The sequence below is a fragment of the Zootoca vivipara genome, chromosome 2 (genome assembly GCF_965207765.1).
Source record: "Zootoca vivipara chromosome 2, rZooViv2.hap1.1, whole genome shotgun sequence".
NCBI lineage: Eukaryota > Metazoa > Chordata > Lepidosauria > Squamata > Lacertidae > Zootoca > Zootoca vivipara.
The window spans coordinates 25,009,536-25,033,885 of NC_142584.1; the positions used below are offsets into that span (position 1 = coordinate 25,009,536).

At 46.2% G+C, this 24,350-nt stretch overlaps 1 protein-coding gene across 1 annotated transcript in view; it reads left to right on the forward strand.

Annotated features, from left to right (window-relative positions):
• TTYH2 (tweety family member 2) overlaps positions 1 to 24,350 on the forward strand; it is an 84,725-nt gene that overhangs the window by 14,287 nt on the left and 46,088 nt on the right. The window contains exon 2 of the mRNA XM_035104098.3: positions 22,638 to 22,810. Within this exon, the coding sequence (XP_034959989.3) occupies positions 22,638 to 22,810 (173 nt within the window). The remainder of the gene's footprint in view (positions 1 to 22,637; positions 22,811 to 24,350) is intronic.

The following is a 24,350-nucleotide window of genomic DNA, read 5'->3' on the forward strand; positions in this document are numbered from 1 at the left end:
GCCAGGATGACACCTGACGTCTCCACCATCTGGAGGTGCATGCCTGGGGATCCTTGGATCTTGCCTGTTTTCACACACTAATACCACATTTTTAAAGAGTTCTATCAGTGATATTTTGTCTGCACAATCAGAATGAATTTCAGGAACCAAAAAGTCGTATTGGGAAAATACGATTTTTGAGCCGCCTAGCCCCAAAATGGCAAATGGATACCCCCTTTTGGCAACTGTAACCCTGGTTTAAGGAACCACTGGGCTACTGGCTTACCAATTTGAGTTTCTTTTATTATATAATAATTTTTATTAATTTTACAACAAAAAGAAACAGCACAATATAAAAATAACAATAAACACAATAACAATAAATACAACAATATGAAAATAACAATAAACACAATAAAACAACATAAAAAAGACAAATACAAAAATCCAAATTCAAAATCCTTCTCTTTTAACATTGTATGGGGGGGGGACTTCCTCGAGTTCCCTCCGTCTGCGGTTCAGTACTCCTTTATCTTTAGCAATTTCCAATTCATTATTTAAAACTCCTTATCATTTCAAATCTCTCATACATCAATTTCCTTCACATAATTCCCAAACCCGCAGTTTCTATAAACTTCTAAATCTAATCTCAATATACAATTTTACCATATTTTTTTAAAATAAATTTTGAAATCTTTCCAATCTTCTTCTGTCGCTTCTTTGAGTTTCTAACACCGGCTGAGAGAGACTCCTGCCTGAAACCCTGGAGAGCTGCTGCCAGTCAGTGTAAACCATACTGAACGAGAACCAGCATGCCAAGGTTACTGTGATTTGGGACTATGTGCGATGACCATTCCAAATACGAAGGTTTCTGCGGGGTCCCACGTGGGCAGGGAGGCATGCCTTTTGCAAGACCACAGAGCTTTCCCTGCTTGATGATATTAAGCCACATTGGAGAGGACGTTTGGGGGCTGAGTGTGCGGGGCGTTGTGCCAGGATGAAACTGAGCGGCCATTTATCAGCCCTGTAGCTGGCGGTTGGGGAAGGAAGCGGGCAGAATTATTTCTCCCTTCTCTTGTTCCTCCTCCCACACACCCATCCAAGTGAGCTCAGGATTGGAAGGGGCCCAAGTGGGAGCAGATACAGGCCAGGCTGCGGACCGTTGCCTCTTGCAAACTTGGCACAGCTTGGGATTATTGGTGCCAGCAGGGGAAGCGGGCTTTGGAGCGTGGCACAGCAGCTGCCCACTCTGGGGGATCCCTGATGGTAATCCTTCCCTTCCCAAGGGCACTCGGTGGTGTGAGTGTTGGTGATGAAACGTGCGCTGAACGCTTCTCTTCGCGGGCAGAGAATAAACCGGCTGCGGGGTCTGCTGCCAATCAAAGCCACGTGACTACAGCATCCTTGGCAGGCTGTTCTGCCTGTGGCAGGTGACTGCATACTGTGTCTTGAGCTTTGTCCTCCCAGTGCAGCATAACTCAGTACTTCACCAACTGCTGCGCAGTCAAATACAGTATTGGATCCTTCCAAAACGCAGGTCTCTGTAATCATAGCATTGTAGAGTTGAAAAAGGACCCTAAGGGTCCTCTAGTCCAACCCCCCTGCAATGGAGGAATCTCCAGGACAGGTGGTCATCCAACCTCTTCTTTAAAAATGCAACTGCCTTATCCCATGTGCATTCATTCATCAGGTCCCCACCTCTGCCAGTGACTGTTTCTCATTGAACTATACACAGAGGTCAAAATTGCCAATTAAATTTCACAGGCCAGGAGGTGTTTCTGTTTCACCCTCTGTACGCAGACCTTCAGCGCTGTGCCTTTTGTTTCTTTTACCAGTGCTGCTTCCAGAGGGCTGTGGGGAATGCAGCGCTCATGGCATGCTTTTAATCCTTTCTACCCCCATCGTTCTGCCCGGACACTGAGATCCAGTATCGAGGGCCTTCTGGCAGTTCCCTCGTTGCGAGAAGCCAAGTTGCAGGGAACCAGGCAGAGGGCCTTCTCGGTGGTGGCGCCCGCCCTGTGGAACGCCTCCCATCAGATGTCAAAGAGAAAAACAGCTACCAGATTTTTAGAAGACATCTGAAGGCAGCCCTGTTTAGGGAGGCTTTTAATGTTTAATAGATTATTAGATTATTTTATTTCATTTTTCTGTTGGAAGCCGCCCAGAGGGGCTGGGGAAACCCAGCCAGATGGGCGGGGTATAAATAATAAATTATTATTATTATTATTATTATTATTATTATTATTATTATTATTATTATTATTTTCCTTCCTTGCCACCTCTGTGCTCCAGATTGGCTCCAGTTTTCGACACAGGCTTTCCTTCCTGAGCCTCATTCATTTCCTATTCTGATGTGAGTCTCTCCCACGGCCAGTAGGGAGAAGACTACGTTATGTGTGTTGGTGGTGGACAAAATAAGTGGCCTGTGGTTTATGGTCTCCGTTTATAGCATGATGGTAGCCATCCTGAGCTTGACAGAATATTGCTATCATATTTTGACCACTGCTTCTGTATAGACACTAAGCAACCTCTCCTGCGCAGGAAAAAAACAACAGCAACAGAGAGCATGTGTTAAAAGATGGCCCTGGTACATTTTATGTTTGGTTCATTACCAAATTTAAAGTGTGATTAAAAGGCTCTCTGTGTTTGTCCTCCCCCCCTTTCAAAATACCTTTCATCAAAACTTTTTCACAATGCTGTATTAATCCATGTTTTTATTCTAAATTACATAGTCTGGATTGTCAGTTACTATGGAATAATCAGTGTCTCCTTGAAATGCTTTTTACAGAAGCAGATAAACCCACCCCTTAATATATATTTTAAAAAAACCTACCACTGAGATTGGATCCTTTTTTTCTTTTTTCTAGGTGATTTAAACTGGGGGAGGGGGAGGAAGTGAATTGTGTGATTTAGATCAGAGGAAGCTATGACAAGATTGCAGGTTCTTGATGTCGGCTGTAGATAGCTTGGAGAGTTATTTTTTGCTCCCGAAGCATGAAAATATCACACTGAGCAAGACCTCCCTTTGTTCTTCTGTCCTTTCAAGTTAAAGGTCTCCCTTGCCACAGAAGGCTCTCTCTGTTAACAAACACTTGCTGTTTGTTTGCCACTGGACTTATGGGTCTGGCTTTTATTCCCATGTGTGACCTTGCAAACCTTAAAGCCTCTCCTTTGACTTTCCACATAATCAGAGCTAGGGCTTCTTTGCTGTCAAGTGACAATGTTTGACGGTCTGCGCCTGTCTTCCCCCCTGTGTTCCAAGCGCTGGTTTGAACCTGCTGATGGGAGCCTCTGATCTTAACCCAGTCTGACAAAGCATCCTTCTATCCCGTGGGTGGAAGAGAGGTCTCTTGACAGCGGCTAGGAATAGGCCTGGAAAAACTGCTCTGTGCCTGAAGCACTTCTTGCAACTCTTTAAAAAACAAAAATCCTCTCCCTTTTTTTTGGGGGGGGGAGGGACATGTTTCGTGTTTGGCCCCTCTCATCCACAAGACCCTTACTGTTTTCAGACTGGGTTGATGAAAAACAGCCCCACACAGCCAGCCTCTGAAGCGAGTGGGCTCAATAAAGCTTTATTGAGGGAAACAGCGTGGGAGACTGCATTGATGTGTCAGTTCACACATTTCCCCTTCTCTGCCATCATAATTCCGTGAAGCTTACACGTCTATGTGTACATTTGTGTATGTATATGTATGTGAAATATTTCTTCCTGGGTTTACTGTTCTCAGAATTTCAATTAATTCCATACACCGTAGTCAGGGATTGAAATTAGCTAGGCGCCAGGCGCATTTTGCGACCGAGTGAAGATGCCTGGGCGCTTGGATGGCGCCTGACATCTCCGCCACCTGGAGGTACATGGGGATCATTGGATCTTGCCTGTTTTCACACACCCATAACACATCCTGAATAATTCTATCCGTTATCTTTTATCTGAAAAATCAGAATTAATTCCTGGAACCAATATGCAGGAACAGTTATAGCCACGTTATAATTAATGGTTGTAGCTTGTCTCCACTTACCCCACCCCAGAGCCCTGCTCACGGTTGTGAAGAATATTATTACGTTATGAATGATCTGTGTCAACATTAAGAAAAAGAGCTTGGTACTGTATATGCCAATATCTATGTGGACTGTCCCTGGAGATCAAGTGACTTTTCTTCTTTTAAGTTCTCAAAGTTCTTAACCTAGCTCAAAGTTGTTATCCGAACCAGCCAGATGTTTAACTGATAACCAGTCACAGTCCATCCTTTGAAAAATAAGGCTTGAGAGCCGTCCGGCCCCAAAATGGCCACTAGACATTCCATTTTGGCGACTGTGGCCTTGGTTTTACGGAGCCATTTGGCACCTAGCTTATAGATCTGAGTTTCTAACACTGAGTGTAGTTAACCGCCCCACTGGCTGTTACGCTTATGAGTTGTGAATTGGGAAGTCTCCGTTCAAATCTCCGGTCAGCTTTCATGGTCTGAGGTGAACCTTCTTTTCTCTGCCTCAGTCCACTCCACCTCTCATCTGAAGTAAGGAAGAAAATAATAATGGTGTACGTTACAAAGTGGCGCTTTGTACAAAGTGGTGCTGCTGATAGCGAATGCAAGTGAGTTTTGGTGAGAGTGTTGGTTATGGGGTAGTCTAGAAACTCTTAATAAATACAGTGGTACCACGACTTACAAAGACGATCCGTTCCGCGGCCGTCTTCATAAGTCGAAGTCTTTGGAAGTCAAAGTGCCTGTTCTGCGCATGTGCAAAGCGTGATTTTGCGCTTCTGCGCACGCGCGGACCGCGCACGCAGCTTAGGCGCAGGCGCAGGGCGCGCGCGGCGAAAAGACTTCCGGGGTTGTCGGCTTCGGAAGTCGAAACCTTCGAAAGTCGAGTATGACAGTATGTGAAGAGCTTTGTACATTTGTGGAGGGGAGAGACGGCTTGAATTCCCGGCATGAATATTAAACTGATGGCGAGATGAGAAATGTGAGGATTTCCTGCAAGCACCTGTAGGGAGAAGCACTAGCCTAGAAACGGAAGGAATTCGTACCACTAGGAAGTGGCTAGGTGGTTATTATTTGACACCAGCTGCTTTACAAGGTGGCCTAGGAAAAAAAATGTTAAGCAAAGGAAGAACCATATGAGCTATATAAATCTCACAATTAAGGAAACCAAGGCTAAAAGGCCTTTAAAAAAATCAGCATTCATTAATTCATAATTGTATATGTATGCCACTTTTCCATCCCCCCCCCCCAAAAAAATCATGCACCAAGTGGCTTTACAACAGAGAACAAGGATGCAATTGCAAAAACAAAACAAAAAATTCTTAGCAACAAAAGGAAACAACACAATAGCAAGTATAACATACAGGAAACGATGTTTCAGTACTATAAGTAACAGCAAGATGACTGTAACAACAAAATAGCAAAAAATAACAAATGGCAAAACAACAAAGGAGCCTGTTAGTTTCACCTTGGTCCTAGAAATGCCCCTCCCATGATGTTGCTTACGGTCCCTCTCCTGCAGCAACTTGCAAGGCTTCCAAAGCTGGAAACCCCTCTCCCATGAGGTTATTGTGCCAGCAAATGAAGATTTAAAAAAAAGCATGTTCAAAGCATGCTTGAACATGCAGAGAGAAGTATTTGTTGAGTTTTTTCAGTGTCTGTAGTCTGGGGGCCACTGCAAAGTAGGTCCTGTCTCTGATGCTCTCCCAAATCAGCCTGCTTATGCAGGAGATGAGAGCCGGGCTTGGGAGGAAGGTATTTAATACTGCAAAGGTTAATATAGGTGTAGGCAGTAGATAATGGGGTCCTAGGTCAAGCAGAGCGCGCACGGTTGGGGAGGGGGCTGTGGCTTATCAGATGTTGTTGGCGTACAAATCACCTTGTCTCTGACCACTAGTCATGCTGACTTGGAGCTGGGAGTCCCATCAACATCTGGAGAGCCACCGGTTCCCCACGCCTGCAAGTTTAAGACAGCATCTTAAAATGAACACAGAAGCAAATCTCTTAACAGTGAGCACATTCGGATGTGGGGGTTATTTGAGTTCATTTTCCCAGTGAGACTGGGGCAGACGCGTTGTCATTATAATGTTCTTTTTAATGCCAAATTACCTGTTGCATTACGGAACCACGGCTTTTGGATTGATGCAGCACCGTGTTATAGTAAATTTCATTTGCACCAGCAGGCGTGGTGTGAGGTACAACACGAAGGTATCGTCAGATATGTCAGCACCCTTCTTACGCCTGTGCAATTATTTCTGCAAAAAAAAAAAAAAAAACACCCCTGAAAATACTGGGTGAGAAACTATGCCTGGAGTGCTGCCCCAATTTCGTCCTGTGATTTTCTGGGTTAACAGGGTTGCCAATTGGATTTTTTTCCTCCCTTGAAGCAATTTACATGGAAATGAGTGCTGAACTTCTGCTAGAGTTCCAGAAATGGTTTCTACATTGTGTGAAAGATCCCATGGAAAGTATCATATATGCAGACACCAGGAAAATGGAAGAAATGTCTGAATCCAGCCATTGTCACTAGTGCAGGGTGAGTGTTTTATGATCGAAGTACCTTGTTTCTACTGACATCCAGCATTTGTCACCAGGACAGCTGTCTCCCTGTGTCATGTGCTGTCCTCCTGAGGTGTTTGTTGCCAGCTAGGGGTAGAAATAATCACATGCGGGTGGCGCTGTGGGTTAAACCACTGAGCCTCTTGGGCTTGCCGATCAGAAGGTCAGCGGTTCGAATCCCTGCGATGGGGTGAGCTCCCATTGCTCCGTCCCTGCTCCTGCCAACCTAGCAGTTTGAAAGCACGCAGTGCAAGTATATAAATAGGTACTGCTCCGGCGGGAAGGTAAGCGGGAAGGTAAGCAGGATGAAGTTTGGAGTGGAGATTGCCCATCTTCAGGCCCCAATCTTCCTTCTACTTTCTCAGAGATTAGAAATATTAGAACTAGGCACATGGTTTCGACATCTGGCCACCCATAGCTGCAAACACAGAGGAAATAACACAGTTGGTGGCGCTGTAGTTAAACCACTGAGCCTAGGGCTTGCTGATCAGAAGGTCGGCAGATCAAATCCCTGTGATGGGGTGAGCTCCCGTTGCTTGGTCCCAGCTCCTGCCCACCTAGGAGTTCGAAAGCACATCAAAATGCAAGTAGATCAGCGGGAAGGTAAATGGTGTTTCCATGTGCTGCTCTGGTTTGCCAGAAGCGGCTTAGTCATGCTGGCCACATGACCCGGAAGCTGTACACCGGCTCCCTCGGCCAGTAAAGTGAGATGAGCGCCACAACCCCAGAGTTGTCCGCGACTAGACCTAACGCTCGGGGGTCCCTTTACCTTTAGGGCTAGAAATAATCAGACTGGACTTTGCCACTATCCCTAGGAAGCTTGTGGGAAGAGGCAGGGGGGTGCTCTGATCATAGCTGTCAAGTTCTCCCTTTTTTAAAGGGAAATTCCCTTATGCTAAATAGGCTTCCTCGCGAGAAAAGGGAAAACTTGACAGCTATGGCTCTGATGCCATCACTCACAGTCCTTGCACAACTCTCCATTTGGAATAGCCCTCAATGAGCTCTCCCACTTTCTCCGGACTCCCTCCTAGTTTCTCTACGGTTATCTCTGTGCTTCTGGCCGAACTGTCATCCGGCTCAGGGACGAGCTAGTACCACGTTTCCACCCTGTTGTGGTGTGTGGCAGGGAGGTGAGAAGCGGAACTGGCCATTTGCCGCCTCACTTTGTTTCAGAAGTTATCTGCACGGAAGGTTAAGGCTGTGCAGACCTAAACTTGGCCCCCTTGCAGGGAGCAGGGGTGGAATGAGAAGCAGCATTCATGGGTTCCTGAGTCATGGGCCATGAGACATTTCTGACCCCTTTCTCCAGGAAATGGTTTGTTTGCTATTTAGCAGGCTATTGCTGGCCTGAACCACTGCACAGCTGTGTTTTATCATGACCGAGAATCTTAAACAGAGAGCAGGGGCAGCATATTGGCACAGTGCTCATCGAGCATGTATCTCCATCTTTGGCTGCCCACATTAAATCACATTACCAAAAATTTATGTTTCAGGTGTGCATTTTTCTGCATGGTGTGGGGCACTGTGTCTAAGCTGCCCTGAATATTTGCTGTGCTGAAGAGCTTTTGGGGGCTGAGTGGCTATAGAAGCTAAGTGAATTAGCATGCTTGCTCAATTCAAGTGCAATATTTGGGATTTTCACAGATTTTGGATGTGTTAAGCAATGATTGTAGCAATAGATAAGACTGTGCAAGCTTCAAAGGAAGTAGGAAAAGTAGAGGCAGGAAGTGATTCTTTTTTTACCTGCTGCAATGTTTTTTAAAAAATGCATTGTTGCACAAAATTAATTTGCAGCATAACAAATGTATACAACACCAGTCAAGTCAGGAAATTTCAATGCTATAAATTAGTATATATATTTTCTGGTGTCTCTCAAGAGTCGTAAGTTCAAACCCCATGTCAGGCAAAAGATTCCTGCGTTGCTAGATGACCCTTGTGGTCCTTTCCAGCTCTTATGATTCTTAAGTCAAGTATGCAGAATCAGTTTACAGCCACTGGAAAATTTTCTGGAAAAGCTTCTGATTTCAACATTTCCCAGAAAAATCAACGTCACTGGTGAGAGGTATGAAGGTCTACAGCAGGCATGGGGAGAACTTTGGCCCTCCAGATTTTGCTGGACTAAAACCCTTTTTAAAAAAAGTTATGGATGTGTTTGCCACCCTGGGCTCCTGGAGGAAGGGCAGGATATAACTTGAATAAATAAAACTCCCCTTGTCCCTGGCCATTGGCCATGCTTGCTGGGGCTGATGGGAGTTGTAGTTTAGCAAGATCTGGAGGGCCAAAGGTTCCCAAGGGATGATGCTTAATATGGTCTTAAAGGGCAAGTGTCAAAGTTCTTATTACTGAAGCTAAGCAGTCTGGCCCATTGAGCTGCCTGGATGGAGAACAATAAGGTGTGCTTTGGAGGAAGAATATTGGCGTAAATGTAATTATAATAATAGTTTTATAGGGGCAATTGGAAGAGGGCAAGGGAAGCAATGAGGGTCCCAACATATGTGGAAAAGGAGAGATTTTTCCTTTCGCATTTCTAAGCAGCTTGGCAGGTGGGAGAATGGGAGCCGAGTGTATTAGCTTCTGCCTGCTAAGCAGCTGTGCCGTGGACAGCTGCAATCCATTTGACATGAACTATAGATCCACCTCTTAAAGCCAAAGCATAGGAGTGTTCCCTAGGGCCCAGCCAACTCGGGGGGGGGGGCGGGTCTGCCTGTCAGGTTGTGCCCTTCCGCAACGACCGTTTGTATTGCAAATCAGTGTTTGTTGCACAAATGGACTACTGAGCAATTAAAACACACGCCCAAAATAGCATCTGGAGTGTGTGCTCCCGCAGAATATATAGGTAAAGGTAAAGGACCCCTGGATGGTTAGGTCCAGTCAAAGGTGACTCTGGGGTTGTGGCGCTCATCTCACTTTCAGGCCGAGGGAGCCGCGGTTTGTCCACAGACAGCTTTCTGGGTAATGTGGCCAGCATGACTAAACCGCTTCTGGCACAACGGGACACCGTGACGGAAACCAGCGGGCATGGAAACGCCGTTTACCTTCCCGCCATAGTGGTACCTATTTATCTACTTGTGCTGGTGTGCTTTTGATTGCTAGGTTGGCAGAAGTTGGGACAGAGCAACGGGAGCTCACCCCATCACAGGGATTCGAACCGCTGAACCTTCCGATCGGCAAGCCCAAGCGGCTCAGTGGTCTGGACAACAGCATCACCCGTGTCCGCAGAATATATACGAGAAGTTTGCAACTTGTATACTATCACTCCTAGTCAGTTCTGGCATTACGCTCTCCATTCTAACTCGGGGTTAGCTTTGAAATATAAACTGCACTGCATAGAGAAGAAAACACACAGGGCAAATGCTAAAGGGAGAGTCTGAGTGGAATTCTGAGCAGCTTTCTCTTGAGTAATGTATTATTATGTTACAGGTAGGTAGCCGTGTTGGTCTGAGTCGAAGCAAAATAAAAAAAATTCCTTCAGTAGCACCTTAAAGACCAACTAAGTTTATATTTTGGTATGAGCTTTCGTGTGCATGCACACTTCTTCTTCTGTCATTGTACATGGTGCCTGCAGTTTAATGCCATCTTTACAAGGTGCTCAGGAAACAAAAAACCTCTAGTAAATAAGGGCTATTAGCATCTTGATATGATGCAGTTATCCTGGATTTTTAGCCATAGCTGTTTTGCAAACCACTACCAGGCTATAGCTCCCGTCCAGTCTTTCAGTCTGCAGGTGTCCTCAGAGGCTAGCTACGCCATACCAGTTGTAGTACCCACCAATATTTCATGGCAAAATGTGTCTGTTCTAGATTTATCTTGTGCCAAACACATCTTCTCCTTCATGCGGGAGAAACCACTTCTAGGATGTATTTTATAGACAAACTGCCTATAAATTGAAAACTGCCCTGAGGTTGCCCTGAGGGCATGTTGCATTAGTCTTAACCTAAAAAGGTAAAGGGACCCCTGACCATTAGGTCCAGTCGTGACCGACTCTGGGGTTGCACGCTCATCTCGCATTATTGGCCGAGGGAGCCGGCGTATAGCTTCCAGGTCATGTGGCCAGCATGACAAGGCTGCTTCTGGCAAACCAGAGCAGCACATGGAAACGCCGTTTACCTTCCCGCTGTAGCGGTTCCTATTTATCTACTTGCATTTTGACGTGCTTTCGAACTGCTAGGTTGGCAGGAGCTGGGACCAAGCAACGGGAGCTCACCCTGTCACAGGGATTCGAACCGCCGACCTTCTGATCAGCAAGCCCTAGGCTCAGTGGTTTAACCACAGCGCCACCTGGGTCCCAGTCTTAACCTAGGAAATGGCAAATATGCCCAGGGGGTTCATGTCTCTCACCTGTTGTCTCTGAAGTCACAATGTACTTCCTTCCGCATGGATAAATCCCAGTTAAGTGGCAATCAATAATGACCCATCACAATAGATCTCATTATAATGCACACAATGTGGGCACATAGTTTGGTTGTTATGTTCAGGTTCTAGATTGTGTCTATATTTTCTGAATGTAACCACTAAGTAAAAAATTATTATTAAAATAAACCAAACACCCGACATTCAATTCCTGATTGGCCAAGAGAGACCCAAAGGAGAATATCACTTCTCATTGTCTCTTTTTGGAAAAGAGAAGGTTCGTTCTCTCTCTCTCTCTCTCTCTCTCTCTCTCTCTCTCTCTCTCTCTCTCTGTGTGTGTGTGTGTGTGTATGTGTGTGTGTGTGTGTGTTAGAAATCACCCATCTGGGGAAAAATGCTGCCTTTCATGGACCAACCCAGTTGTGGATATATGGAGGCTGATTCATACATTCTAGAAACTTTAGGGCTGGTTCAGCAAATGACCATCAATGTAGAGACAAAGCAGAAAATTAGAATTTATATGCCTCGCTTGCTCTGCTTTCTTTCCTAAGCTGTGTTCATCGATGCATTTCTGTCTTTCTGCATAGCTGCCAAGTTATCCCTTTTTTACAGGGATTTTCCCTTATGCTGAATAGGCTTCCTCGTGAGAAAAGCGAAAACTTGGCAGCTATGGTCTTTCTGTCTCTCCATCTCCATGTTTACCAATACAAACATCTCTTTCGGTTAAAAGCTTGAGACGAGTATAACACTAGAAGTTCAACCCCTAAGCCCACATGGTAAAAGAATCTTACTGGCCTGGACAGGAAAGACCACAGCAGTAGAGGGTGGAGGCTGTTGGTTGTGGGGGGCCCTTCTGAATGATTTCTTCCAAAGGAAATTCATACACTGGATGGAAGCTACATTTAGAGATCTGGCATCAGTTAATTCTATTTGTGGCATATTATGGAGGATTAGATTAGTCAATACCTACCAACCAGAGAAGCCTGAAATTTTCAGGTGAGGAGGTTTGTGATGGAAGAAGCTACATTTGTCTATAAAAGTTCTCAGAAGTTGCCCGCCAGCCCACACGTCTTCAAAAAATAATCCTTTATAGCATATCAAAATCGCTTGCAAGGGAAGAGAACAGCCAAGTCTCCTTTTTCTGCTTGGTTGCTTGGAAACAATTCTTATTTCCTGCAGACAATTGGGGGGTTGGCTGTTTACAATCATGGCATAATGATTTTAATGCTTGACTGCTAAAGACACAGAAAAGGCTGTAGTTGTCTGTGCTGTTTAGTTATTCCAAAAGCTGCTGGTATATTTAGAAGATTGTTTTAACCACTTCCATCAGATAATGGTAGGCTTCCACTCTCCAACCCCATTTTTAGAAGGGGTCAGATTCTGTGTTGGTAAGTCTGAGGGAGCTTTAGCTAGCTACTACAGAAATAAATAGCATAGGTTAATTTGCATAGGTTAATTTATTTTCACTTTTGCCACCCTTCCTCTAAGGAATATTAAACATGAGGATTATCCTACTTAATCTTCACAACAGCCCTTTGAGGTAGGCTAGGCTATGCAATAGTGATTAGTGCCCACAGACACTCAGCAACCTTAATGGTAGAGTAGAAACGCAAAGCCAGGCTGCAGGTGAAAAGTCAAGAGAAAGAAAGAGTGAGCTTGATGCTTGTTCTTAGGTACTGGAATGGAGTCACCCTTGACACGCCATTTTCATAATTTGCATTATTTTCCCGCCCGCCCCGTCCCAAATCCTGGGTATATTCCTGGCAGGGGGTGTATAGAGATAATGAAGATTAATTCACTGGGCTTTATATCAACCACCCTCAATTTATACCAGGCTCCTGGGTGCATGATTTAAACATTCACAGTTCAGAAGAAAATGCTCTGCCTAGTATGCTTTTGTTCCAAGAATCTAGGAACCAAAGTATCAAAAGATGTTTGTTCAGGCAGATATCCTAATATGTGGAGGTTCAATGTGCAAAGCCCGCTGTGTTCCTGGAAGGTTGGAAAACAAGAGTGCTTCACGGCGTGATTTGCGGTTGTCTCACAATGCTGTTGAGGAAGCAATGGAAACTAAAAGTTTCAAAGACCAGCCTCCTCCCCTAGGTCTGTTGCTCAGGCACATAGCCTGTCAATAGCTTTGCCGTTCAGAAGTTTTATTTAGTCGATCTTGAGCAGGTTAAAGTCTGTTCCAGGGAGTGCTGTGGATAATTTCTCAGAGAGCGCCTTTGGGGGAAGAAAGAGGCATTGGCAGCTACCAGTGTTGAAGCAATGATTCTTCAACATCAACTTCGTTGGACTGGTCATGTTGTGCGGATGCCTGATGATCATCTTCCAAAGCAACTACCGTACTCCATTCCGAACTTAAAAATGGAAAGCGTAATGCTGGTGGTCAACAAAAGAGGTTTAAAGACTGTCTCAAGGCAACTCTAAAAAAATGTAGTATAAACACTGACAACTGGGAAACACTGGCCTGCAAGCGCTCCAGTTGGAGAACAGCCTTTACCAAAGGTGTCATGGGCTTTGAAGACACTCGATCTCAGGACGCAAAGGAGAAACATGCCAAGAGGAAGGCATTCTTGGCAAATCCATGCTGTGATCAACTCCCACCCGGAAACCAATGTCCCCACTGTGGAAGGACGTGTGGATCCAGAATTGGCCTCCATAGTCACTTACGGACCCATTGTTAAAACCGTGTTTATGGCAGACAATCTTACTTGGCTATGAGTGATCGCCAAAGAAAGAAGAAGAACTATGAGGGTACTTCCATTCATCCCTTGACCTCAGAGTGATCTTTGACCAAGTAACTTAATTAACTCTATGCCTTAGTTCAGGCATGTCAAACCTGCGGCCCTCCAGATGTTTTGGCCTACAACTCCCATGATCCCTAGCTAACAGGACCAGTGGTCAGGGATGATGGGAATTGTAGTCCAAAACATCTGGAGGGCCGCAGGTTTGACATGCCTGCCTTAGTTGTTTCCCTTTCAAATGCATTGCCCTGCTTTATAAAGATAATGAAGCTAAGGTACTATAGACAAGGCAGGTAGATTGGCAGTGGGAACTACAGTTTTCAAAACATCACTTTGAAAACTTAAGCTGAGAGTGTTCTCTAACCTGCACAATTCCTCCTTGATTGGTTCACGGTGTGTAAATAGAAGACAGAGCTGCTTACTTGCACAGAGCTTCTTCGTCATGGGAATCACTCGAAAAGTTAAGAGTATCTACTGTTTTGTTGATTGTATGAGTAATTCAGCTTGGTAATATTGCCGAAGAATTGATGCTTTTGAATTATGGTGCTGGAGGAGACTCATGAGAGTCCTATGGACTGCAAGAAGATCAAACCTATCCATTCTTAAGGAACTCAGCCCTGAGTGCTCACTGGAAGGACAGGTCCTGAAGCTGAGGCTCCAATACTTTGGCCACCTCATGAGAAGAGAAGACTGCCTGGAAAAGACCCTGATGTTGGGAAAGATTGAGGGCACTAGGAGAAGGGGACGACAGAGGACTAGATGGTTGGACAGTCTGCCAACATGAGTCTGACCAAACTGCGGGAGGCAGTGGAAGACAGAAGTGCCTGGCGTGCTCTGGTCCATGGGGTCACGAACAGTCGGACACGACTAAACAACTAAACACCAACACAATATCCTGTTGACACTTTCTCACCTGCCGAGCATTGATATGGTGGTGAATGGCATGCTGTTTATTAAAGTGTGTTGAATTTTGATGTTGACTAAAAATAGCAATCTGCCACCACATTTAGAATTTGTTCCTTTGCGCATTGGTTAGCATTCTTTTTGGAACATGATAGAAAGACATGGCTTCACTGATCACAGGATCAGTGCCTGATGTCGTCCCTGGTGTTTTGCAATCCTTTTCATCATATAGAAGCACACAACTGCCCAATTGTATCATTTCCTCTTTTAGGAACCACAGCTTATCTCTTTCAGAACTGATTTGAAGTAACAATATAAAGGAGTAAGATGAGGTCAACCGGGTTTTGTGCCGAAATCTTAAACACCAGGAGATACCACCCCTCCACCCAAATCGTTCCTTAATCCTAAGGCGATTGTGGGTGTTGCACAATAACTGGGAATTTATGTAGATCAATGCACACCTTTCTTATTTACTCTCGGAGGCCTTGTTAAACTGTTCCAAGCACCCCCTCCTAAAGTGCTGATTCAGTAGAGTAGCAATTGCCAGCACCTATATGGAATGCTCTGCAATAGCCAAACCAGGTACTGCAACCTTCAAACAGCTTGACTTCACCCCCAAAGGCGCACACTTCCATTGTCTCCCGAGACAGACAGATGCTCCAAGCCAAAGGATGCCCAGGTGATCTCTTACCAGTGCCATACCTTGCTTAAGTTAATACTTCATGTTTAGGAACTGGCTGAGCATCTCATCCAGGTCTGAAGGCAGCGAGTGTGTGGTAAGGGTCCGAGATACTGCCTCATCTGCATGCCGTTGGGCCTTCAACTATTACAGCCACGCAATGGATTGTAACCACAGGAAAGCTACTCTCGCACCATGGTTTTAAAGGGGATGTGGGTCTGGGAGGTGGGGAGGGCAGGATCCTGTTGGAGGAGGGAAATGAGAACAAAGGGGAGAACGAAACAGCTCTGTGGAGATGTAGAGAAGGCAGGGGGAAGCTTTGCTTCATGGTTCCAAGGCATGAGCAGGCATTCGGTCAGCCTAATGAAAAGGCCACTGTGTGCTCTGGGATGGGATAGGAGAGGCTAAATAACAAAGCGGCTCTCTGAGGAAAATATGGCTTGTGTTTTATTCTTTGAGCTCGGTTAGCACGGAAGCCTTGCATATGCAACACATTAAGATGAGGCAAGCTCTGCACCATATTGAGAGGAATCCATAGTTTGAATTGCCCAATAAGAAATACTTCCCCCTTGAGGATATTGATATATTTGCTATGGTTATATTGGGCTAAAACTGAGCTTGCAACGTGCCTTCTAACAGAGCGGTCGGACTTACATTACCATATCCATACTGTGGAGAGTGTTTTGCAGTCCTTATTCCACATTCTAATTGATGTATATGGTAAGTGGTCTTGGTTTCTCATAACTGGATTCTTACTTTATAGGTGTTCTATCTTGTGAGTTAAATAAAGCTGTGGTGTAATCTGAATCCAGGTCTTAAGTACTTGTAGCTTTCTCCATAGCTCATGGCTCATATGTTCAGCTCTTGCCTGTTAAAAGCTTTTATACACACGGGGCTTAGCTCGTAATGGAAATGTAAAACCTACACTCACTGCCCCAAATGTACACCTGCTTTTTAACATGGTTCTTCTCATGCTTGCATTAGGCATCGAGGGCCCTGTCAGAAACTCAAACGTGCTTCTTAAATGTTGGTTGTGAAATATGGTTTGAAGGGATAGCTGAGCATTGGTTATTTGAAAGAGAACATCATAGAATAGGTTTGTTCAGCTTCTCCTTCGAACAATAATGCTGTGATATGTGGCGCGATTCTCCAAGGATTTCTGATATACAGATCTGAGAACACACGTGTGGAAAACCAAACCACTTCTGTTCGACAAGAAGTCATTGTGGAGGAGAGACAGATGACAAATTTTTGCATGTGCGATATGTAGAATAATAGTTAATTGTCCCTCTCATCTTTTCCAATAATCATTCTCTGCAAATGTAGCTTTCCCCCCTTCTACTTAGAAAGCAGATACAGTGGTACCTCTACTTACGAATAACTCTGCTTACGAATGTTTCTACTTACGAACAGAGCTCCGTCCGCCATCTTGGATGCAGTTTAGATAGGATTTTTTCTACTTACGAATTTTTAGATAGGGTTGCTTCGACTTACGAATTTTTTCTCCCAATGCATTCCTATGGGATTCGACTTACAATTTTTTTCGACTTACAAATGTGCGTTCGGAACGCATTAAATTCGTAAGTAGAGGTACCACTGTAGATGGTTGGGAACATCTACCTCTATCCTTACAAACAAACCCCAGCTTAGCTAGATGGCTTATTTCCTCTATTTCCTAACAAAAAGAGAGTAAAAATGTTAGCCAATTGAGAATCCTGGCGAGGAACCAGGAAGTGCAATACAGTACCGTGTTTCCCCTTTTTTAATACGTAGTCAGAAAGTAAGCCATGGGAGGGTTTTTCTAGAAGTAAGATAAGTAAGACGTACCCCGAAAGTAAGCCACCATTGTTTCTGTCACCTCCTCAGCCCCTCCTGTGTGCTCAGGGAGCCAGCGAACCAGCGACAGGCATGGGGGGAAAACGCGCCTCTCAGCTGATTTCTCCACCGCCTGCTGAGCGCACAGGGAGAGGGGGGGGAAGCCTCTTCCTGTCCCTCTGGAGCAGGCCTGTCTTTCCTATTGGGGCTACTGGTGCTTTCCTTTTCGACCCTGGGAGGCAGCGAATACATCCAATGGTCAGGGCGCTTTGGGGCGCCCATCTCTCCCCGTCTGCACCTTTTCTCCTCCTTCTGGGCCAGCACGCGCCCTCTTTTGCTCGCTCCCTGCCTCTCCTGTGACAACAGGCAGCGGCGGCGGCGGCGGCAGCCACAGCCGGCTGCAAGGCAGAGAAGCTAAGCCCAGCGGAGCCGAGGTGCTGTTGAGCGGCTGCGGGCTCCCTTTGGCCGGCCTTCCTTGTGTGCGTCTGGCCGCGATGCGCCTCCCTCCTCCTCCTCCGGCGTAGCAACAGCAGCGGGAGGCTCCTCCTCCTCCGGCAACGGCAGCAGCGGCTCCCGCTCGGGTCTGGCCGCGATGCGCCTCCCTCCTCCTCCTCCGGCATAGCAACAGCAGCGGGAGGCTCCTCCTCCTCCGGCAACGGCAGCAGCGGCTCCCGCTCGGGTCTGGCCGCGATGCGCCTCCCTCCTCCTCCTCCGGCGTAGCAACAGCAGCGGGAGGCTCCTCCTCCTCCGGCAACGGCAGCAGCGGCTCCCGCTCGGGTATGCACCCCTCCAGCCAGCAGCCAGCCAGGCGGCTCCCACAAGGGCTGCAGCGGTGGCTGGTGGTGCGGCAGCAGGGAAGGCCGCCTAGCCAAGCGAGTGAGCTGTGTGCCCTCTCCACCCGCCTCCCTTTTTCCACCTCCACCACCTCCTCCGCCAGCCAGCCAGCCTTGTCGCCGCTTTTGGGCGCCTGCCTCCGTCCTCCGCGGCCCCCAGGGGCTAGCAGCAGCAACAGCAGTGGGAGGATGAGGATGACACTGCTGGGTCCCGCTGCCTTGAACCGAGTGGCGCTGCTGCAAGATTGCTTAATAAAAAATAGATTGCTTAATAAAAAAACCAAGACACCCCCCGAAAATAAGCCATAGGCTTATTTTCTTGAGTAAAATAAATATAAGACGGTGTCTTAAAATGTGGGAAACACGGTATGTCTCTTACGGTCCTTTATTCTGCAGCTCAACTTTCCTAGGCTTCCATGTAAAATCTGCCTTGCTTCTCCTCTCTTTCTCTGTTCCCTGCTGCCAGATGTTCCTCGAAGGCTGGTAGGGACTGTTTTTCGCTTGGAGTAAAATATGTTAACCAGTACGAGAGAACGCCTCGTGCTACATCCCACACCCAGGACCTCACTTTGCTTGACTGGAAAAGTAGCCTTGCCACAGGTCACGTGGCGAGCTGGAGGTCACGTGATTTGCAAGCCTGCCCTTAGCCAGGCGGGTGTTAAGCTTTTCTTCGCTGCTTCTGAATGTGTGTAATCAGAGCAACCCTGTGCTGCTTTTCTGCTTAATTCCTGACCTCCTTTGGATTTTAGCACTGGGCCTCCCCAGAACGCTTAAGCTGTTCAGATGTTTCAAACGCAGTGTGGCTGCGGCTACAAACAAAAAACTGTTCTGTATGTTGGAATGTTTGACTGGCTGCAGACGTTCCAAATTTGGTGTGCCTGCCGGGAGAAGCAGGTGCATGCTCTTGGGAACGACTAATAAAGCAGTAAATAAAAAGCGGGTTTTTTTTATTGTTGTGTCAGAAGGGAGCTTTGAGAGAATCCGCAGCAGCAACTTCATTTTAGCAATTGCGGCAATGTATAGTGAATGAACTCTGTTTACATTACATCTGGCTTGCAAACAGCCGCTTTACAGTGGCACCTCGGTTTACAAACACAATTGGTTCCGGAAGTCTGTACTTAACCTGAAGCGTACTTAACCTGAAGCGAACTTTCCCATTGAAAGTAATGGAAAGTAGATTAATCTGTTCCAGACTGTCCGTGGAGTACTTAAACTGAAAGTACTTAAACCGAGGCGTACTTAACCCGAGGTATGAGTGTAATTGGTTCCGGAAGTCTGTACTTAACTTGAAGCGTACTTAACCTGAAGCGAACCTTCCCATTGAAAGTAATGGAAAGTGGATTAATCCATTCCAGACGGGTCCGTGGAGTACTTAAACTGAAAGTACTTAAACCGAGGCGTACTTAAACCGAGGTATGACTGTACAGTGGAACCTCGGTTTATGAACACCTTGGTTTACGAATTTTCGGTTTACGAACACCGCGGACCCATCTGGAACAGATTCATTCACTTTCCATTACTTTCAATGGGAAAGTTCGCTTCAGTTTATGAACGCTTCAGTTTATGAACAGACTTCCGGAACCAATTACACTCATACTTCGGGTTAAGTACGCTTCAGGATGAGCACTCCGCGGACCCGTCTGGAACAGATTAATCCACTTTCCATTACTTTCAATGGGAAAGTTCGCTTCAGTTTATGAACGCTTCAGTTTAAGTACTCCGCGGACCGTCTGGAACAGATTAATCCACTTTCCATTACTTTCAATGGGAAAGTTTGCTTCAGTTTATGAACAGACTTCCGGAACCAATTGTGTTCATAAACCGAGGTACCACTGTATTTGGTTGCCTGTGGCAAGTATGAATTCTTGGCAATCAAGCAGGGGTGTTTTTGCAAGCTGAAAATCAGCATGTGGTGCTGGGTTTTTCTCTGCTTTTGACCCTTTGTGGCACTAATATACTGTATCTAATATAGGTACGTCTTGGCAGACTAGTATCTGTGGGCTACTAATGTTTGTGACTGTACTTGGAAGGCTGAAGTAGTCACTGTGACTATGGATCTTCATGGTTTTTATCCTCCACGGATGAAATTTGCTAGTTTTCCCCGCTTCATGTGGAAGCTTTCTGTGTCCCCATGCAGTATGCATGTTTCAGACCCGCTTCCATATCTTCGCAGAATTATGACTTCCTCCATTTTACATAATTTGTGCTTATTCCATGTGGTATATTTGCAAATCTAATGTGGCTTGTCTAGCGCTGAGACTAGGCTGCAAAAAATGCATTCTTGGAAAATGAACATTATTTGCATACTGCGATGCTTCTCCCATAGGCTGATTTTTAACCCCCCTCCCCTTTAAATAAAGAAACCTTCATTTACCTTGTTTGTTCAACAGCTCCCTGGATGATGCAACTGTTTTGCACTGTAAATAAATAGCTGTGGAGATGCTGTACAGCGTGCTTTGAGTTAGTGAGGTTTTCCTGCACCTCTGTTCTGAGGTTGATTCTTTTCTGCAGCACTGGGCTGCCTTGATTAGCTTATCAGAAGAAGGAGGAGGAGGGAGGGAGGAAGGAAGGAAGGAAGGAAGGAAGGAAGGAAGGAAGGAAGGAAGGAAGGAAGGAAGGAAGGAAGGAAGGAAGGATTGGGCACAGCTGTCGCTCGCAGATACAGATGAGGGATTTTGTTAAATTAGGATGCTAACTTTGATTAGAATTGAAAAGAAATAAGCACGCATTGGAGGTGCGGAGCACCAATAGACTCCATGACAGACTTGCCTAATACATTTGTACACGCTAGCAGAATCCTTCCCTTGGTGCCTGTCTAAGTAGGGCCGCTTCTGCCCGAGGATGCAACTTGTGGCCAGTGTAGCTGCTTTTGTCTTTTTGATGTCTCCTTGAATAAAAAGGGAGTCCCTGTTGTGGGTGCTGCCAATGGGTGCTGCCTAGGGACTCCTTGTTTCTGAAATGTCCTCCCTTGTGTGGTGTCTCTACCTCCCTCATTCTTAAAATCTATGTGGAGTTTTTAAAATGTTCCTGCCCACCCAGGTGTTAGATAACTGAAGCAGCCTTTGAAATTCCCCAGGCGCATTACAGTGGTGCCTCGCAAGACGAATTTAATTTGTTCCGCGAGTCAATTCGCTTTGCGAAAAATTCGTCTTGTGAACCGCGGTTTCCCATAGGAATGCATTTTGCCCATAGGAACGCATTAATTAAATTTCAATGCATTCCTACCGTATGGGAAACCGTGGTTCACAAGACGAATTTTTCGCAAAATGAATTCGTCTTGTGAGTCACCATCAGATCGCAAGACGCATTCGTCTTGCGAAAAATTCATCTTGCAGGGCATTCGTCTTGCGAGGTGCCACTGTATTTACCTGGCCACTTGCGACTGACCAAGTGAAGATGCCCGGGTGCCAGATGGGGGGGGGGTGACGTCTCCATCACCTGGAGGTGCATGCCTTGCCTGTTTTCACACACCAGCAACACATCCTGTAGAATCCTATCCATTCCATTTTATCTGCACAATCAGAGTGAATTTCAGGAACCCAAAAGTCTTATTGGGGAAAAAATGCGACTTTTGAGCCTTTTGGCCACCAAAATGGCAACTAGGCATTCTGTTTTGGTGACCGTTAAGCCTGGTTTAATTAGCCATTTGGCACCTAACTTACATATCTGAGTTTCTAACACTGAGCTGAACCTAGGCCTTACTTAGCTATGAGGGTGTTTTTAAATGTTTGTGTTGTTTTGCTGTTTTGATTGTTTGCTGCCCTGGAGGTCTTTGGGAAGGAAGGACGGGATTGTAATTTTGAAAAATAACATAGAAGTGTCCTATTGGAATATATAGGGAGACACCACCCTCTCCTTTCCTGCGTCAGACTGCGTCATACACTATACCTTGAAAGCACATTCAAAGCAAATCCTTTCCCTCAAAGAATTCTGGGCACTGCAGTTTTTCCCTTCACAGAGTTCTCGGCCTTTAACAACCTGCTGTGCCCAGAATCCTTTGAAGGGGAAAATTGTCCTTCACATGTGCTTAATAATAATAATAATAATAATTTATTATTTATACCCCGCCCATCTGGCTGGGTTTCCCCAGCCACTCTGGGCGGCTTCCAACAGAAGAATAAAATAATCGATTAAAGATTAAAAGCCTCCCTAAACAGGGCTGCCTTCAGATGTCTTCTAAAAATCTGGTAGCTGTTTTTCTCTTTGACATCTGGTGGGAGGGCGTTCCACAGGGCGGGCGCCACTACCGAGAAGGCCCTCTGCCTGGTTCCCTGCAACTTGGCTTCTCGCAATGAGGGAACTGCCAGAAGGCCCTCGGCGCTGGACCTCAGTGTCCGGGCAGAACAATGGGGGTGGAGACGCTCCTTCAGGTATACTGGACCGAGGCCAGTTATAGGAAGCGCTTCAGGAGATAAAGTGTGTTTGCTTTGCAGAAAACAAGCCTTAGATACACAGACGGCTAAATCTTCTCCTCCCGAAGCTTTGCATTCCTTTGGTGGTGGGCAGTCACTAGTTCTGCTTTGGGGTAGTGCTTGGCCGAGTCTGTCCATGCTGCCGTCTTTTTACAAAAAATGTTGAATAGGAGAAAGACAAACGATGGCCACTTTGCATGGAACTGGGAAGGAATTAGTGTTTAAAAATGTTTCCGGAGCAAAGGGCTTTGCATTGGTTAGCTTTCGTAGCCTCAAATGTATGTTTCTGAACAGTAGAATGAGGGGATACGACTTGTTCTCTGTCGGCATAAGCAGATGCTCATCATACGTCTCTCTCTCCTCTTTTTCTCCTTTCTTAGTCCCTGCTGCTCTTGGCTCTCGTGGGAGCTGTCTTTCTGGGCCTCAACCTGGTATTCCTTGGTATTTATCTGATCTGCCTGTGCTGCTGCAAGAGGGAGGAGGAGTCGGAGACAAAGAAGCCCAATTCGTGCTGCATCACCTGGACCGCTGTGGTAGCCGGCCTCATCTGTTGGTGAGTTCATTTGGAGCCTAGGGAGCAGAAGGCCCATGGGTGATGGAGTGGGTGGGTGGGTGGTGTCTGAAAGCTTAGGTTCACTGGTACAGTGTGGGGCCTCTCCCCGCCCCCGAATCTGGTACTGCAGTGACTTCAAAACAATCCATTGCAATTTATTGCAGCCTAACAAGATGGCCCCTCTGTAATTGTCACACACACACGTGCCCATGAATGTGTAAATCTGTCCATGCTTGGCTACCCAGAGCTTAAATACATGACCTTTCACACAAGCGAGGAGCCACTGCAGAAAAGGCCCCGTTCTCATGTTGCCACCCTTTGGACATCTCGTGGAGGAGGCGCCTGAAGAAGGGCCTCAAATCATGATCGCAGGGTCCAGGTCGGTTGATATGGAGAGAGGACGTCCTCGAGCCATTCAAGGCTTTATAGGTCAAAACCAGCGCTTTGAATTGGGCCCGGAACCTAACTGACCACCAGGATCGGTGTAATATGCTCAGAGGTCAAGTTCCATCTTGGAAAACTGCCTGTAGGCCGTAATGCGTGGCGCACACCTCTGTTTTGTCGCATGCACGCATGGCAACTCTCACTCAGTTTGTCCTGTTGTATTTCTCTCACCCTTAAAGAAACAAAGGGTCCACAAGGGAAAGGGAGACAGTTCAGCTCCTATTTTGCTGCCAAAGGGCACGGTTTGGCAGCTTCCTATTCCTTGAGCCAAAGACTCATGCTTCATCTTCCACCACCAGTCCCCTAGTATGGACATTGCAATTCAGTGCTCTTGCCCTCTCTCTCGCCCCGATCTGGCCACAGTGATCCATGCGACGATCACCTCCAGGCTTGACTATTGTAACTCGCTCTACGCAGGGTTGCCCTTAAAGCTGACCCAGAAACTCCAGCGGGTGCAGAATGCCGCGGCGAGGCTCCTTACAGGGTCCCGGCCGCGGGATCACATTCATCCAGTGCTTTACCAGCTGCACTGGCTCCCGGTGGAGTACAGGATCAGGTTTAAGGTGCTGGTTTTGACCTTTAAAGCCCTATGCGACTTGGGACCCTCGTACCTACGGGACCGCCTCTCCTGGTATGCCCCGCGGAGGACCTTAAGCTCCACAAACAATAATATTCTGGAGATCCCGAGTCATAAGATGGCTAGATTGGCCTCTACTAGAGCCAGGGCCTTTTCAGTACTGGCCCCAACCTGGTGGAACGCTCTTTCCCAGGAGACCAGGGCCCTGCGGGATTTGTCATCTTTCCGCAGGGCCTGCAAGACAGAGCTGTTCCGCCTGGCCTTTGGGTTAGACTCAGCCTGACCCCTGTGTTTTTCTCCCTCATGGCTTGGATTTATGGCCTACTTGAAATGAGGCTGCACTTTAAATTTTAATATTGTATTTTAATCTGTATTTTAACTAATTGTTTTTATGTTTTATTGTGGTTCTGTTGGTGTCAGCCACTTATGGCCTACTTGAAATGAGGCTGCACTTTAAATTTTAATACTGTATTTTAATCTGTATTTTAATTAATTGTTTTTATGTTTTATTGTGGTTCT